The sequence below is a fragment of the Scyliorhinus canicula genome, chromosome 19, assembly GCF_902713615.1.
Source record: "Scyliorhinus canicula chromosome 19, sScyCan1.1, whole genome shotgun sequence".
NCBI lineage: Eukaryota > Metazoa > Chordata > Chondrichthyes > Carcharhiniformes > Scyliorhinidae > Scyliorhinus > Scyliorhinus canicula.
The window spans coordinates 54,473,461-54,491,669 of NC_052164.1; the positions used below are offsets into that span (position 1 = coordinate 54,473,461).

The 18,209-nt window shown below is 47.9% G+C and overlaps 1 protein-coding gene across 1 annotated transcript in view; it reads right to left on the bottom strand.

Annotated features, from left to right (window-relative positions):
* Window positions 1-18,209, bottom strand: part of kansl1b (KAT8 regulatory NSL complex subunit 1b) — a 273,163-nt gene that overhangs the window by 45,377 nt on the left and 209,577 nt on the right. Inside the window, 1 exon segment of the mRNA XM_038779734.1 lies at window positions 3,813-3,964. Within this exon segment, the coding sequence (XP_038635662.1) occupies window positions 3,813-3,964 (152 nt within the window).

Below are 18,209 nucleotides of genomic sequence, written 5' to 3' on the forward strand. Positions count from 1 at the left end.
GGGAGGTGTTAGAGAGGTTCGGGTTTGTGGTGGGGTTTATTAAATGGGTGAGGTTGCTGTACGAGGCCCCGATGGCAAGTGTAGCGACAAATGGGAGGAGGTCTGAGTACTTCAGGCTCCACCGTGGGACGAGGCAGGGGTGCCCCCTGCCCCTCTTGCTTTTTGCGTTGGCAATTGAGCCTCTTGCCATGGCTCTCAGGGAATCGGGGAGGTGGAGGGGTCTGGTGCGGGGTGGGGAGGAGCACCGAGTGTCGCTGTACGCAGGTGACTTGCTGCTGTATGTAGCAGACCCAGTGGGGGGTAATGCCGGAAGTGATGGAGATTCTTGCTGAGTTTGGGAGTTTCTCGGGTTATAAATTGAACCTGAGCAAGAGTGAGCTGTTTGTTGTACACTCGGGAGATCAGGAGGAGGGGATTGGTAGGCTCCCGCTAAAGAGGGCAGTGAGGAGTTTTAGGTACCTGGGGGTTCAGGTGGCTAGGAGTTGGTAGAGCAGATGGAGGAAGAGTTTAAACGGTGAGACATGCTGCCGCTGTCGTTGGCGGGTAGAGTACAGTCCGTTAAAATGACGGTGCTCCTGAGGTTTTTGTTTTTGTTTCAGTGCCTCCCCATTTTCATTCCGAGGGCCTTTTTTAGGAGGGTGAACAGCAGCATTCTGGGATTTGTTTGGGCGCACAGGACTCCGAGGGCAAGGAGGGTCTTTCTGGAGCGGGGCAGGGATAGAGGGGGGTTGGCGCTGCCCAACCTCTCTGGGTACTATTGGGCGGCTAAAGTCTCGATGGTACGTAAGTGGGTAATGGATGGGGAGGGGGCAGCATGGAAACGGATGGAGATGGCGTCCTGTGGAGGCACGAGCCTGAAGGCACTGGTAACGGCGCCGTTGCCGCTCCCTCCAATGAGGTACACTACGAGCTCGGTGGTGGCGGCTACCCTCAAAATTTGGGGGCAGTGGAGGCGACACGGGGGAAAGTGGGGGGCTTGGTGGAGGCCCCACTGCGGGGGAACCACCGGTTTGTCCCAGGGAACATTGATGGCGGGTTCCTGGGGTGGCACAGAGCGGGCATTAGGAAGTTGGGAGACCTGTTCATTGACGGGAGGTTTGCGAGCCTGGGTGAACTGGAGGAGAAGTTTGAGCTCACCCCGGGGAATATGTTCAGGTACCTTCAGGTCAAGGCGTTTGCTAGGCGGTAGGTGGTGGGGTTCCCTTCGCTGCCCCCGCGGGGGGGGTAAGGGATAGAGTGCTTTCGGGTGTGTGGGCCGGGGTGGGAAGGTGTCTGACATCTACCAGGTGATGCAGGAGGTGGAGGAGGCGTCGGTAGAGGAGCTGGAGGCTAAGTGGGAGGTGGAGCTGGGGGAGCAGATTGAGGAGGGGACATGGGCGGACGCCCTGGAGAGGGTGAACTCCTCGTCTTCATCGTACCATCGAGGCTTAGCCTCATCCAGTTCAAGGTACTGCACAGGGCTCATATGTCCGGGACGAGAATGAGCAAGTTTTTTGGGGGTGAGGACAGGTGCATTAGGTGTTCGGGGAACCCAGCGAACCATGCCCATATGTTTTGGGCATGCCCGGCACTGGGGGAATTCTGGCAGGGGGTGGTGAGGACGGTGTCGAGGGTGGTAGGGTCCAGGGTCAAGCTAGGCTGGGGACTCGCGATATTTGGAGTTGGGGTGGAGCCGGGAGCGCAGGAGGCGAAAGAGGCCGATGTTTTGGCCTTTGCGTCCCTAGTAGCCCGGCAGAGGATCTTGCTGCAGTGGAAAGATGCGAGACCTCCGAGCGTGGAGACCTGGATCAATGACACGGCGGGATACATTAAGCTGGAGAGGGTCAAATGCGCCCTGAGGGGGTCGGTACAAGGGTTCTTTAGGAGGTGGCAGCCTTTCCTCGACTTTCTGGCTCAACGATAAGGAACTAGGTCAGCAGCAGCAGCAACCCAGGGGGGTCCTCAGGGGGGTATCGTTTAAGTTAATTTGCTTATTGTTAATTTATTTTGTTGTTTATTGGGTTTGTGTGGGGGGGGGCTTGTTACATGCGTTGTTGCGGGTGCCGGGGGGGGGGGAGGGGGGGGGGGGGGGGGGGGGGGGGGGGGGGGAGGGTGTTTATTATTGTTCTGTTGATATATATTTTTCAAAAAATTCCAATAAAAATATATATATATATATATCTTGACAGGAATATGGGAAGTGATGGTGTTCCCACAGAACTGCTGCCTCTGGAGGTTGCAGGTTTGGGAGTTGTGGCAGTGTATCTTCTTACTGCAGCCACGTGAAGGAAGTCAATACTTAAGGTGGTGGGTGGACTGTTAATCAAGAAGGCTGCTTTGCCCTGGATGGTGTCAACTTTGAACCACATTCATCCAGATCAGCGCACAAAATGCCACCAGATTTGTCTTTGAGATGGTGAAACGCATCAGGTGAGTCACTTGCCACAAATATCCAGCCTCTGACCTTCTCTTGCAACCAGTATTTATGTGTTGATCCAGGTACGTTTCTGGTCAATGGTGATGTCCAGGATGTTTATTATGGGAGAAACATGGGAAAAAAGACTAAACATCAATGGGTACTGTTTATTAGAATTTCTTTGATTGGAAACGGTCATTGAAATGCCAGGGGCTAACATTGCTTGACACTTGACAGCCCAAGCCTGGATATTGTCCGGCTCTTGCATGCAGGCACAAACTGCTTTATTTTATGAGAACTAAACACTGCAATGACCAGCAAACAGCTCACTTCTGACCTTATATCAGAGGGAAGAAGGTGAACGAAGCAGGTGATAGACAGTTCTGACAGCATACGCTGGGGCTGAAATAATTGGTCTGCAACAACCAGAACTATCCTTTCAACACCAAAATAACATTGTTAACTTTGTAACTCAGACCCTATGTGCAGGTTATTAAAAGGCCTCCCCAAAAACTCAGTGTAGTAAGACAGTGAATACATAACACAGAACAGAAATAGAACAGATTAGTTAGCTGACACAGCTCCAGGTGAGCTAAATCGACTTGAGTACCTAACAATAATAATCGCTTATTATTCCAAGTAGGCCTCAATGAAGTTACTGTGAAAAGCCCCTAGTCGCCACATTCCGGCACCTGCTCGGAGAGGTCGGTACGGGAATTGAACCCGCGCTGCTGGCATTGTTCTGCATTGCAAGCCAGCTATTTAGCCCACTGTGCTAAACCAGCACCGTGGGCTAGGAACATGGAGGGGGGGCAAAAACCAGCCATGGCTCCTTGTGATGCCTATCCAGTGATTTCTGCTGCATCTGTGCGTGTGGGGACATTTAGAGACAGGGCTGAGCACAGCCCCTGAATGAAAAAGTATGACATCCCTAACTCGGTTCAAACTCAGAACAAATTTGTACAAGCTGTTGGACATCATGAAATGAGTCACGATCTGTGACAGAATCTTCAGGGTCAGCAAATCTGTGCAACTAAACAGAACAATATTGTCAATTTGAGTTGGATAGTCTGACTTTAGTTGGCTTTAGCAATCAGGAAGAAGATTAAATTGTGAGATTCCAACAAGTAAAAATGAATAGGAATTTTAACAGAAAATTTGTGACACTGTGGGTTGACACAATGCCCATGCAGCCGCACATAATTCCAGCTGAACAGCATATGTCTGTGAAATAAAATGTTCACCACAACACATTCGTTATCGAGTGGGAATTTTATTTCCAGTACTAACACACCAAAAAAGATTTGTGGTGTTTTAATTTGCTCTGTTTAAATATGAACTGATCACACTTTATTTACACTGTGCAATTCCTTGCCTTGTAATTTTCCATTTATCCTGTATAAAGTATCCTCCTTACCAGTATGGACGCCATACTCTGTGTGTTAGTTGTATTTTGTGTAGAGCTTTCTGATGAGGTGGACAGCTGCCGCATCAGTGAGCTGTGAACTGAGGCATGAGAACTAATCGTAGAACCGTATGAACTCCCCATGTCTGACAAGGCCTGTCTTGCTGCAACAATTAAAAACAGAAATTCTGAATTATTCAGCATGCTTAAGTGCAAATGCTGCTGTTATTTCAAAGCTTGTTAACATTTATGAAACAATACATTAACACCTGTTAACTGACTGCAGGGCAGCGCCACCTCAAAGATATAAGATTGTAATGGCAATTAATAGAATCCGTTGTTCAGAATTGGGAAATTAACTAGCTTAACAGTGAACTCGAGTTGAAAACAAAATAACAGACAAGTAACAAGGGTACCTACAGGAATAATGAGATGAGATCTGCCATATGACGAGATTAGCACGCATCTAGAGACATTTAGGTATGACTGGCCATATCCAAAACATACCAGTAATTAGTGGGGCTACACAAATTATAACTTTTAAAGTATTTGAAAGATGTAGACAGCCAAATCCACAGGGTGGTATATCAAAGAGACTGAACAGTATAACTGCTAGTACCCTCATTGGGGAAGAAGGCTAGTTCTCCATCCAATAGTCAGACAGGCCAGTTCCATTTACACTCCGAGCCATTGAGATTTGCTCAATCTAATATTTAAAGCCGCACCATTTGAAGATATTAGAACATAGAACAGTACAGCACAGAACAGGCCCTTCGGCCCTCGATGTTGTGCCGAGCAATGATCACCCTACTTAAACCCACGTAACCCGTATACCCGTAACCCAACAATCCCCCCATTAACCTTACACTACGGGCAATTTAGCATGGCCAATCCACCTAACCCGCACATCTTTGGACTGTGGGAGGAAACCGGAGCACCCGGAGGAAACCCACGCACACAGGGGGAGGAGGTGCAGACTCCACACAGACAGACAGTGACCCAGCCGGGAATCGAACCTGGGACCCTGGAGCTGTGAAGCATTGATGCTAACCACCATGCTACCGTGAGGCCCCCTGCTACCGTGAGGCCCCCTAAATTCTCCTCTAAACAACAGGAAGAGACATTTCTCAAGACCAGGTCACCAAAGCACCATTGAGGGGTAAATATTAGCTGGATTTGACCTATAGAGTTGCAAAAATCAGATTTTTTTTTAACTTTTAGAGTACCCAATTCTTTTTTCCCAATTAAGGGGCACCTTAGCGTGGCCAATTCACCTTCCCTGCACATCCTTTTGGGTTCTGGGGGTGAGACCCACACAGACAAGGGGAGAATGTGGAAACTCCACATGGACAGTGACCCGGGGCCGGGATTGAACCTGGGTCGTCAGCACCCGAGGCAGCAGTGCTAACCACTGCACCATTGTGCTTTCCCAAAATACATGTTGCTTGGGAAAAGGAGTGTCTTGTTCAGGGAGTCAGAGTATATGTTGGGGACAAGAGGCAACTTCAGTTAAAACTGTTTGTTTAGTTATCAATATATTTAAGTGTCCAGAGTATACATTAGTCTTTTGGCGGGCATTTTTATTTTACTTTAATAACGTTTTGTATTAAGTTTACACAACGTTTGCCTTTGACGAGGTACCACATGGTAGGTTGTTGCACAAGGTTAAATCTCATGGGATCCAGGGCGAGGTAGCCAATCGCATACAAAATTGGCTTGACGACAGAAGACAAAGGGTGGTTGTCGAGGGTTGTTTTTCCAAACTGGAGGCCTGTAATAAGCGGTGTGCCTCAGGGATTGGTGCTGGGCCCACTTCCGTTTATAGTAATGATTTTGATGTGAATTTAGGAGGCACGTAAGTTTGCAGATGACACCAAGATTGGTGGCATAGTGGCTTCATAGTGGCTCCCGGATGGCTTCATCTGCAGAAAGTGCACACAACTAGAGCTCCTCACAGACCGCATGTTTCGGTTGGAGCAGCAGTTGGATGCACTTAGGAGCATGCAGGTGGCGGAAAGCGTCATAGATAGCAGTTATATAAATGTGGTCACACCGAAGGTGCAGGCAGAGAAATGGGTGACCACCAGAAGGGGCAGGCAGTCAGTGCAGGAATCCCCTGTGGTTGTCCCCCCCTCGAACAGGTATACCCCTTTGGATACAGTCCGGGGGAGGGGGGGGGGGGGGGGGGGATAGCCTATAAGGGGAAAGCAGCAGCAGCCAGAGCAGTGGCACCACGGCTGGCTCTGATGTCCAGCAGGGAGGGTCAAAACGCAGAAGAGCAATAGTCATAGGGGACTCTATAGTCAGGGGCACAGATAGGCGCTTCTGTGGACGTGAAAGAGATTCCAGGATGGTATGTTGCCTCCCTGGTGCCAGGGTCCAGGATGTCTCCAAACGGGTAGCAGGCATCCGTAAAGGGGAGGACAAACAGGCAGAGTCGCTGTACATATTGGTACTAACGGCATAGGCTGGAAGGGGCATGAGGTCCTGCAGCAGGAGTTCAGGGAGCTAGGCAGACAATTAAAAGATAGGACCTCTGGGTCGAGCGAGGGAACCGTGGTTTACCAAAGAAGTGGAATCTCTTGTTAAGAGGAAGAAGGAGGCCTATGTGAAGATGAGGCATGATGATGAGGGTGAGGGTCGAGCGAGGGAACCGTGGTTTACCAAAGAAGTGGAATCTCTTGTTAAGAGGAAGAAGGAGGCCTATGTGAAGATGAGGCATGAAGTTTCAGTTGGGGCGCTTGATAGTTACAAGGAAGCGAGGAAGGATCTAAAGAGAGAGCTGAGACGAGCAAGGAGGGGACATGAGAAGTCTTTGGCAGGTAGGATCAAGGAAAACCCAAAAGCTTTCTATAGGTATGTCAGGAATAAAAGAATGACTAGGGTAAGAGTAGGGCCAGTCAAGGACAGTGGTGGGAAGTTGTGTGTGGAGGCTGAGGAGATAAGCGAGATACTAATTGAATACTTTTCGTCAGTATTCACTCAAGAAAAAGATAATATTGTGGAGGAGAATGCTGAGACCCAGGCTATTAGAATAGATGGCATTGAGGTGCGTAGGGAAGAAGTGTTGGCAATTCTGGACAAGGTGAAAATAGATAAGTCCTCGGGGCCGGATGGGATTTATCCTAGGATTCTCTGGGAAGCCAGGGAAGAGATTGCTGAGCCTTTGGCTTTGATTATTAGGTCATCATTGGCTACAGGAATAGTGCCAGAGGACTGGAGGATAGCAAATGTGGTCCCTTTGTTCAAGAAGGGGAGTAGAGATAATCCCGGTAACTATAGGCCGGTGAGCCTAACGTCTGTGGTGGGTAAGGTCTTGGAGAGGATTATAAAAGATACGATTTATAATCATCTAGATAGGAATAATATGATTAGGGATAGTCAGCATGGTTTTGTGAAGGGTAGGTCATGCCTCACAAACCTTATCGAGTTCTTTGAGAAGGTGACTGAACAGGTAGACGAGGGTAGAGCAGTTGATGTGGTGTATATGGATTTCAGTAAAGCGTTTGATAAGGTTCCCCACGGTCAGCTATTGCAGAAAATACGGAGGCTGGGGATTGAGGGTGATTTAGAGATGTGGATCAGAAATTGGCTAGTTGAAAGAAGACAGAGAGTGGTAGTTGATGGGAAATGTTCAGAATGGAGTTCAGTTACGAGTGGCGTACCACAAGGATCTGTTCTGGGGCCGTTGCTGTTTGTCATTTTTATAAATGACCTAGAGGAGAGCGCAGAAAGATGGGTGAGTAAATTTGCAGACGACACTAAAGTCGGTGGAGTTGTAGACAGTGCGGAAGGACGTTGCAGGTTACAGAGGGACATAGATAAGCTGCAGACCTGGGCTGAGAGGTGGCAAATGGAGTTTAATGTGGAGAAGTGGGAGGTGATTCACTTTGGAAAGAACAACAGGAATGCGGAATATTTGGCTAATGGTAAAATTCTTGGTAGTGTGGATGAGCAGAGGGATCTCGGTGTCCATGTACATAGATCCCTGAAAGTTGCCACCCAGGTTGATAGGGTTGTGAAGAAGGCCTATGGTGTGTTGGCCTTTATTGGTAGAGGGATTGAGTTCCGGAGCCATGAGGTCATGTTGCAGTTGTACAAAACTCTAGTACGGCCGCATTTGGAGTATTCCGTACAGTTCTGGTCGCCTCATTATAGGAAGGACGTGGAAACTTTGGAACGGGTGCAGAGGAGATTTACCAGGATGTTGCCTGGTATGGAGGGAAAATCTTATGAGGAAAGGCTGATGGACTTGAGGTTGTTTTCGTTAGAGAGAAGAAGGTTAAGAGGTGACTTAATAGAGGCATACAAAATGATCAGAGGGTTAGATAGGGTGGACAGTGAGAGCCTTCTCCCGCGGATGGAGGTGGCTAGCACGAGGGGACATAGCCTTAAATTGAGGGGTAATAGATATAGGACAGAGGTCAGAGGTGGGTTTTTTACGCAAAGAGTGGTGAGGCCGTGGAATGCCCTACCTGCAACAGTAGTGAACTCGCCAACATTGAGGGCTTTTAAAAATTTATTGGATAAGCATATGGATGATAAGGGCATAGTGTAGGTTAGATGGCCTTTAGTTCTTTTTCCATGTCGGTGCAACATCGAGGGCCGAAGGGCCTGTACTGCGCTGTATCGTTCTATGTTCTATATCCAAGGATTCTTTGGGAGGCAAGGAATGAGATTGCAGTGCCTTTGACTTTGATCTTTGGGTCCTCACTGTCCACGGGGATAGTGCCAGAGGACTGGAGAGTGCGAATGTTGTTCCTCTGTTCAAGAAAGGGAATAGGAATGACCCTGGTTAGTCTTACTTCGGTGGTCGGTCAGTTAATGGAAAAGGTCCTGAAGGATAGGATTTATGACCATTTGGAAAGATGCAGCTTAGGTAGTGTAGGTTAGATGGCCTTTAGTTTTTTTTTCCATGTCGGTGCAACATCGAGGGCCGAAGGGCCTGTACTGCGCTGTATCGTTCTATGTTCTATGGGGTTGTAATCTCGGGATTACACTCTGTGCCATGTGCCAGTGAGGCTAGAACTAGGAAGATAGAGCAGCTAAACACGTGGCTAAACAGCTGGGTGTAGGAGGGAGGGTTTCCGTTATCTGGACCACTAGGAGCTCTTCTGGGGCAGTTGTGACCTGTATAAGGAGGACGGGTTGCATCTAAACTGGAGAGGCATAAATATCCTGGCCGCGAGGTTTGCTAGCGTCACACGGGAGGGTTTAAACTAGTATGGCAGGGGGTGGGTACTGGAGCAATAGGTCAGAAGGTGAAAGCATTGAGGGAGAACTAGGGAATAGGGCCAGTATGGCTCGGAGGAAGAGCAGACAGGGAGATGTTGTTAAAAACAGCGGGTCTGGTGGCCTGAAGTGCATATGTTTTAATGCAAGAAGTATTACGGGTACGGCAGATGAACTTCGAGCTTGGATTAGTACTTGGAACTATGATGTTGCTGCCATTACAGAGACCTGGTTGAGGGAAGGACAGGATTGGCAGCTGAACGTTCCAAGTTTTAGATGTTTCACGCGGGATAGAGGAGATGTAAAAGGGGTGGCGGAATTGCGCTACTGGTTAGGGAGAATATCACCACTGTACTATGGGAGGACAGCTCAGAGGGCAGAGAGGCTATATGGGTAGAGATCAAGAATAAGAAGGGTGCAGTAACAATGTTGGGGGTTTACTACAGGCCTCCCAACAGCCAGCGGGAGATAGAGGAGCAGATAGGCAGACAGATTTTGGAAACAAGTAAAAACATTGTGATGGGAGACTTCAACTTCCCCAATATTGACTGGGACTCACTTAGTGCTAGGGGATTGGATGGGGCAGAGTTTGTAAGAAGCATCCAGGAGGGCTTCTTAAAACAATATGTAGACAGTCCGACTAGGGAAGGGGCTGCACTGGACCTGGTATTGGCAAATGAGCCCGGCTAGGTGGTAGAAGTTTCAGTAGGGGAGCATTTCGGGAACAGTGACCACAATTCAGTAAGTTTTAAAGTGCTGCTGGACAAGGATAAGTGCGGTCCTAGGGTGAATGTGCTAAATTGGGGGAAGGCTAATTATAACAATATTAGACGGGAACTGAAGAACCTAGATTGGGGGCAGATGTTTGAGGGTAAATCAACACCTGACAAGTGGGAGGCTTTCAAACGTCAGTTGAAAGGAATTCAGGACCGGCATGTTCCTGTGCAGACGAAGGATAAATACTGCAAATTTTGGGAACCTTGGATAACGAGGGTTATTGTGGGCCTCGTCAAAAAGAAAAAGGAGGCATTTGTCAGGGCTAGAAGACTGGGAACAGACGAAGCCTGTATGGAAGAGAAGGAAAGTAGGAAGGAACTTAAGCAAGGAGTCAGGAGGGCTAGAAGGGGTCACAAAAAGTAATTGGCAAATAGGATTAAGGAAAATTCCAAGGCTTATTACACATGCATAAAAAGCAAGAGGGTAGCCAGGGAAAGGGTTGGCCCACTGTAGGATAGGCAAGGGAATCTACGTGTGGAGCCAGAGGAAATGGGTGAGGTACTAAATTAATATTTTGCATCAGTATTCACAAATGAGAAGGAATTGGTGGATGTTGAGTCTGGAGAAACGTGTGTAGATAGCCTGGGTCACATTGAGATCCAAAAAGACGAGGTGTTGGGCGTCTTGAAAAATATTACGATAGACAAGTCCCCACGGCCTGATGGGATCTACCCCAGAATACTGAAGGAGGCTAGAGAGGATATTGCTGAGGCCTTGACAGAAATCTTTGGATCCTCACTGTCTTCAGGTGATGTCCCGGAGGACTGGAGATAGCCAATGTTGTTTCTTTGTTTAAGAAGAGTAGCAAGGATAATCCAGGGAACTACAGGCCGGTGAGCCTTACGTCAGTGGTAGGGAAATTACTGGAGAGAATTCTTCAAGACAGGATCTACTCCCATTTGGGAGCATAAGAACATTAGTGAGAGGCAGCATGGTTTTGAGAAGGGGAGGTCGTGTCTCACTAACTTGTTTTTCAAAGAGGTCACAAAGATGATTGATGCAGGTAGGGCAGTGGATGTTGTCTATATGGACTTCAGTAAGGCTTTTGACAAGTTCCCTCATGGGAGACTGGTACAAAAGGTGAAGTCACACAGGATCAGGGGTGAGCTGGCAAGATGGATACAGAACTGGCTCGGTCACAGAAGGCAGAGAGTAGCAATGGAAGGGTGTTTTTCTAATTGGAGGGCTGTGACTAGCGGTGTTCCGCAGGGATCAGTGCTGGGACCGTTGCTGTTCGTAGTGTATAAAATGATTTGGAGGAAAATGTAACTGGTCTGATTAGTAAGTTTGCAGAAGACACAAAGGTTGGTGGAATTGCAGAGAGCGATGAGGACTGTCAGAGGATACAGCAGGATTTAGATTGTTTGGAGACTTGGGTGGAGAGATGGCAGATGGAGTTTAATCCGGACAAATGTGAGGTAATGCATTTTGGAATATCTAATGCAGGTAGGGAATATACAGTGAATGGTAGAACCCTCAAGAGTATTGACAGTCAGGGAGATCTAGGTTTACAGGTCCACAGGTCACTGAAAGGGGCAACACAGGTGGATAAGGTAGTCAAGAAGGCATACGGCATGCTTGCCTTCATTGGCCAGGGCATTGAGTATAAGAATGGGCAAGTCATGTTGCAGCTGTATAGAACCTTAGTTAGGCCACACTTGGAGTATAGTGTTCAATTCTGGTCGCCACACTACCAGAAGGATGTGGAGGATTTAGAGAGGGTGCAGAAGAGATTTACCAGGATGTTGCCTGGTATTGAGGGCATTAGCCATGAGGAGCGGTTGAATAAACTCTGTTTGTTCTCACTAGAACGACAGAGGTTGAGGGGTGACCTCATAGAAGTCTACAAAATTATGAGGGGCATAGACAGAGAGGCTTTTCCCCAGGGTAGAGGGGTCAATTACTAGGGGGCATAGGTTTAAGGTGCAAGGTTTAGAGGAGATGTACGAGACAAGTTTTTTTTTTTATAGAGGGTAGTGGGTGCCTGGAACTCGCTGCCGGAGGAGGTGGTGGAAGCAGGGACTGGAGCCATCTGGGATGGCTACTTCCAGAATACAAAATGGATGATTACAATGACTGTAGGGAACTATGGACAATGCTAAGAAAGCAGGCAGGCACAGAGCCTGTATGCGTATTGGAACCTCAGCCCCCAGATGAGACAGAAACTGTAAGGCAATTAGCATATTGATGGCCCATCTCCGGGAACAAAGGAATGACACTCAAGTAACCGATACTATAGCAGACAGCCCGGCGCCAGAAAGACACAAGCAAAGCAAGGCCAACGGCCACCAAAGACACACCCAGCCATCACGGCACCCACCCCTTTATTGGTCAAGATCAATACGAGTGATCAGGATACGGCTCAATTAATCGGGGCCAAGTTCAAGGCCTGCCCAAAAGCGCACAAAGCCCCATTGGGTTTAAGAAGAAGCCCCCGAGAGAGAATCGCTCTCTTGGACTCAGCTCTCGAAGCGGAGACCCGTCCACCAGCTGCACCAGAAGTAAGTAAGTCCAAGGTCAACGCTCGCTATCAGATGGACGACCTTAGCTGTTCTCCTGTTACCTCCTCAAACCCAACAGCCTCAGATCCGAACGGCCATTATTCCTCTGACTGACTGGGCACCCGAAGTTAAGTATAGGCGTTAGCGTTAGAGATAGTTTGTGGTATTTGTGCATGAGTAGATATTACTGTGTGTAAATAAATAATATTGACTTTAAACTAACTAACTGGTGCATGGGTTCTTTGATCAGTATTCGGGTTTGAACCTTGTGGCGGTATCGAAAGGTACCTGGTGACTCTAGAGCAAACATAATTAGGATTAAGGAAGGCGACTATATTTACCGCTGTATTTATAACCAGATAAATATAGCAACAGAACGATAGTGACATTTGAGGGGCACCTGGGCAAATACATGAATAGGATGGGAATAGAGCCAGGAAGTGTAGTAGATTTTAGTTTAGACGGGCAGTATGGTTGGCACGGGCTTGGAGGGCCGAAGGGCCTGTTCCTGTGATGTACTTTTCTTTGTTCTTGTTCTTATAGTGGACAGTGAAGATGGTTATCTAGGATGGCAATGGGATCTTGATCAATTGGGCCAGTGGGCCGATGAATGGCAGATGGAGTTTAGTTTGGATAAATGTGAGGTGATGCATTTTGGTAGATCAAATCAGGGCAGGACCTACTCAATTAACGTTAGGGAGTTGGGGAGAGTTATAGAACAAAGAGATCGTGGAGTACAGGTTCATTGCTCCTTGAAAGTGGAGTCACAGGTGGACAGGGTGGTGTAGGCGGCATTCGGCATGTTTGGTTTCAATGGTCAATGGGCGTCCTGCTGAAGTTGTAAGGCGACACTTCCAATACAGTGTATAGCTCTGGTCACCCTATTATATAAAAGATATTAAACTAGAAAAAGTGCAGGATTTGCTAGGATGCTACCGGGACTTGATGGTTTGAGTTATAAGGAGGTCGGATAGACTGGGACTTCTTCCCCTGGAGCATAGGAGGCTTAGGGGTGATCATGTAGAGGTCTATAAAATAATGAGGAGCACAGATAAGGTAGATAGTCAAGATTTTTTCCCAAAGGTAAGGGAGTCTAAAACTAGAGGGCATAGGTTTAAGGTGAAAGGGGAGAGATACAAAGGGGTCCAGAGGGGCAATTTTGTTCACAGAGGGTGGAGTGTCAGGAACAAGCTGCCAGAAGCTGTAGTAGAGGCAGGTACGATTCTGTCTTTTAAAAAGCATTTAGACAGTTATATGGGAAAGCTGGGTACAGAGGAATATGGGCCAAATGCGGGTAATTGTGCCTAGCTTAGTGGTAAAAACTGGGCAACATGGTCAAGTTGGGCCCAAGGGCCTGTTTTCATACTGTAAACTTCTATGACAACGACTGGTTGACACAGTTCCTCACATTATTCCAAACAAATATAGGCCACTAAGAACCATTGTTTCAAGTTATCCTTCATGGTTTTGAGACACTATCGCAGGTAACCAGCAGGGTTCTTAATACCATCCATCACTGGGCCAAATTGCTCTCATCCGCTGCACCAATGCCCTAAGGTAGTGTCCCTCCTGGACTAATCCGGCACATGACAATCTGCAACTCAAACGCATTTGTTCAACATCTTTTATGTTGTTATTTTGCCTTTTGTGGCCTGCAAGTTTGGTAAAGAGCGTTTAGTGCTTTTGCATCACTGAATGATACAACATTGAAGGATATCATAGGGGCCTCTATGTGTGCCCACTCTTGGTCACAGCCACCCAATTAACCCCATTCCCCAGAAAATCTTTTTCTTTTTAGTACTTAGCCAATTCTCTTTTGTAAGCCTCAACTGAATCTGTTCGAACTACTCAGTGCATGCCACAGGGCAGCACAGTGGTTAGCACTGCTGCCTCACAGTTCCAGGGTTCTGGTTCAATTTCGGCTTCAGGTGGCTGCCCGCCCATGTGGACTTTTCACTTTCTCCCCGTGTCTGCGTGGATTTCGTCCGGGTGCTTTGGTTTCCTCCCACAGTCCAAGGATGTGCTAAATTGCCCCTTAGGGTCCAACGGTTAGGTGCGGTTACTGGGTAACGAGGATAGTGTGGAGACATGGGTTTAAGCTTAAGAAGGGCACTCTTCCAAGTGTCGGTGCAGACTCGATGAGCCGAAAGGCCTCCTTCTGCACTGTAAATTCTACAAACTAAGTAACAGCTGAAGAACGTGGAAGCTCCTGGACACCAATGCGATCCAGAGCAAACATGTAGCAGAAAGTGTAAGCAGCAAGAGGAGATCAGGATTATCGATGTGGAATGTGAACTGCGCAACATCAAGTAGGGAGAGAAATAAGCGGACACATTGTACCAGAAGATGGTCGCTACTCTTAGAACAAGGTAATCCTTTCTGGTCAGCAGTGAGGGACAGGAGTGGTCTGGGACCATGGTGAGGCAAGAACAAAGAAAATTACAGCACAGGAACAGGCCCTTCGGCCCTCCCAGCCTGCGCCGATCCAGATCCTTTATCTAAACCTGTCCCCTATTTTCCAAGGTCTACTTCCCTCTGTTGCCACCCGTTCATATACCTGTCTAGATGCCTCTTAAATGATGCTATCGTGCCCGCCTCTACCACCTCCGCTGGTAAAGCGTTCCAGGCACCCACCACCCTCTGCGTAAAAAACTTTCCACGCACATCTCCCTTAAACTTTCCCCCTCTCACCTTGAAATCGTGACCCCTTGTAACTGACACCCCCACCCTTGGAAAAAGCTTGTTGCTATCCACCCTGTCCATACCTCTCATAATTTTGTATACCTCAATCAGGTCCCCCCTCAACCTCCGTCTTTCCAACGAAAACAATCCTAATCTACTCAACCTTTCTTCATAGCTAGCACCCTCCATACCAGGCAACATCCTGGTGAACCTCCTCTGCACCCTCTCCAAAGCATCCACATCCTTCTGGTAATGTGGCAACCAGAACTGCACGCAGTATTCCAAATGTGGCCTAACCAAAGTCCTATACAACTGTAACATGACCTGCCTACTCTTGTACTCAATACCCCGTCCGATGAAGGCAAGCATGCTGTAAAGGGACCGAGCAGACAGCAGTGGAGGAGCTTAAGACTTTGTAATTGTTAAACAAGTCTGAGGTGCTTGTGACCTGTGTGGACTGAAGCAAGGTATGCAGGGTGGATGAGCAGGCTGGCCATGGCACAGGAGCTCCAGTTTCCTCCCACAGTCCAAGGCTGTGCAGGTTAGGTGGATTGGCCATGCTAAATTGCTCCTTAATGTCCAAGGGTTAGTTGGATTATTGGGATAGGATGGAGGCGTGGGTTTAAGCTCAAGTAGGACGCTCTTTCCAAGGGCCAGTGCAGACTCGATGGGCCAATCCACCTAACCTGCGCAACTTTGGACTGTGGGAGGAAACCGAAGCACCCGGAGGAAACCCACGTAGATGGGGGAGAAAGTGCAAACTCCACACAGACAGTCCTCAGAGGCCGGAATTGAACCCAGGACCCGGGAGCTGTAAGAGTAGGAGGAGCAAAAAGGAAAGTAGGGTTTGTCGGGGACAGCATATTCAGGTGGGTAGACACCATTCTCCACAGCCAAGAGCGAGAATCCAGAAGGTTGATGCCTGCGTTTGAGATTGACTCAGGGCTGGAAAGGAGTTTGAAGTGAGAGGAGAGGATCCAGTCATCCATGGTCCATGTAGGTACCAACGACATAGGTAGAACTGGGAAAGGGGTTTGCATAGTCAGTATGAGGAGCTAGGCACTAAATGAAAGAGCAGAATCTCTTTAGGCAATAATCTCTGGATTATAACCTGAGCCACATACAAATTGGCATAGGGTGAATAAAATGAGAGAAACAAACGTACGGCTCAAAGACTGGTGCGGGAGAAGTGGGTTCTGTTTCGTGTGGCACTGGCACCAATACTAGAGAAAGTGAGGGCTGTATATTGGGACAGCTTACATCTGAAGCATGCTAGGGCCTGTATTCTAGCAAGTCACGTAGATAGGTAGGCAGAGAAAGTTTTAAACCAAATAGTGGGGGCAAGGGATCAAATTTGGGAATGGGCTGGGTTAGTACAGTGGGCTAAACTGGCGGCTTGTAATGCAGAACAAGGCCAGCAGCGTGGGTTCAATTCCTGTACCCGCTTCCCCGAACAGGCGCCGGAATGTGGCGACTAGGGGCTTTGACAGTAACTTCATTGAAGTCTACATGAGATAATAAGCGATTATTATTATTGTTATCCGGTAAACCGAAGAGTGGAGACAACGCGAGAGAACAAAGATGGAGTTTTATTTGGCCCTCCAAGCCAGCGCTGACCATGCTGCCCATCTAACTCAAAATCGTCTACATTTTAAATTGTTTTTTTAAATAATCGCTTATTGTCACAAGTAAGCTTCAATGAAGTTACTGTGAAAAGCCCCTAGTCGCCACATTCCGGCGCCTGTTCAGGGTAAGCCGGTACAGGATTGAACACTATATTCCAAATGTGGCCTAAGTTTCTACACAGCTGCAACATGACTTGCCAATTTTTATACCCAATGACCCGGCTGAAGAAGCCAAGCGTGCCGTATTGCCTCTTGACTATCTTTTCCACCAGCGTTGCCATTTTCGGTGATCTGTGGACCTGTATGCCCAGATGCCTCTGCCTGTCAATACTCTTAAGGGTTCTGCCATTTACTGTATGTCCCGCCTGTATTCGACCTTCCAAAATGCATTACCTCACATGTCAGGATTAAACTCCATTTGCCATCTCTCCGCCCAAGTCTCCAACCGATTTATATCCTGCTGTATCCTCTGACAATCCTCATCACCAGCTGTAATTCCACCAACTTTTGCGTTGCCCTCAAACTTACTAATCAGACCAGTTACATTTTCCTCCAAATCTTTTATGAATACTACAAGCAGCAAAGGTCTCTGCAGAACACCACTAGTTTCAGCCCTCCAATCATCCTTCCACTGCTATCCTCCGTCTATGACCGAGTCAGTACTGTATCCATCTTGCCAGCTTACCCCTGATCTCGTATGACTTCACCTTTTAGAACATAGTGCAGGAGGCATTTTCGGCCCATCGAGTCTGCACCGACCCACATTAAGCCCTCACTTCCACCCTATCCCCGTAACCCAATAACCCCTCCTAACCTTTTTGGACACTAAGGGAAATTTAGCATGGCCAATCCACCTAACCTGCACGTCTTTGGACTGTAGGAGGAAACCCACGCAGACACGAGGAGAAAGTGCAGATACCGCACAGACAGTGACCCAGCGAGAATCGAACATGGGGCCATGGCGCTGTGAAGCCACAGTGCTATTCACTTGTGCTACCGTACCAGTCTGCCATGAGGGACCTTGTCAAAGGCCTTACTGAAGTCCATGTAGACAACATGCACTGCCCTACCTTCATCAATCGTCTTTGTCACTTCCTTGAAAAACTCAGATCAAGTTAGTGACCTCCCCTTCACAAAATCTTGCTGCCTCGCGCTAATGCGTCCCATTTGCTTCCAAATGCGAGTAAATGCTGTCTCGAAGAATCCTCTCCAATAATTTCCCTATCACTGACTTAAGGCTCATCGGCCTGTAATTACCTGGATTATCCTTTATACCCTCTTTAAACAAAGAAACAACATTTGCTATTCTCCAGTCCTCTGGGACCTCACCTGCAGCCAGTGTGGATATAAAGATTTCTGTCAAGGCCCCAGCAATTTCCTCCCTCGCCACCCTCAGTATTCTGGGGTAGATCCATCAGGCCCTGGGGACTTATCTACCATAATATTTTTCAACACCTTCTTTAATTTATTGTGACCCAGACTATTGACACACCCTTTTCCAGACTCATCTTCCACCAAGCATCTTCCACCAGTATTTCGTGAATACTGATGCAAAGTACTCATTCAGTAACTTCCTCTGGTTCCACGCAACG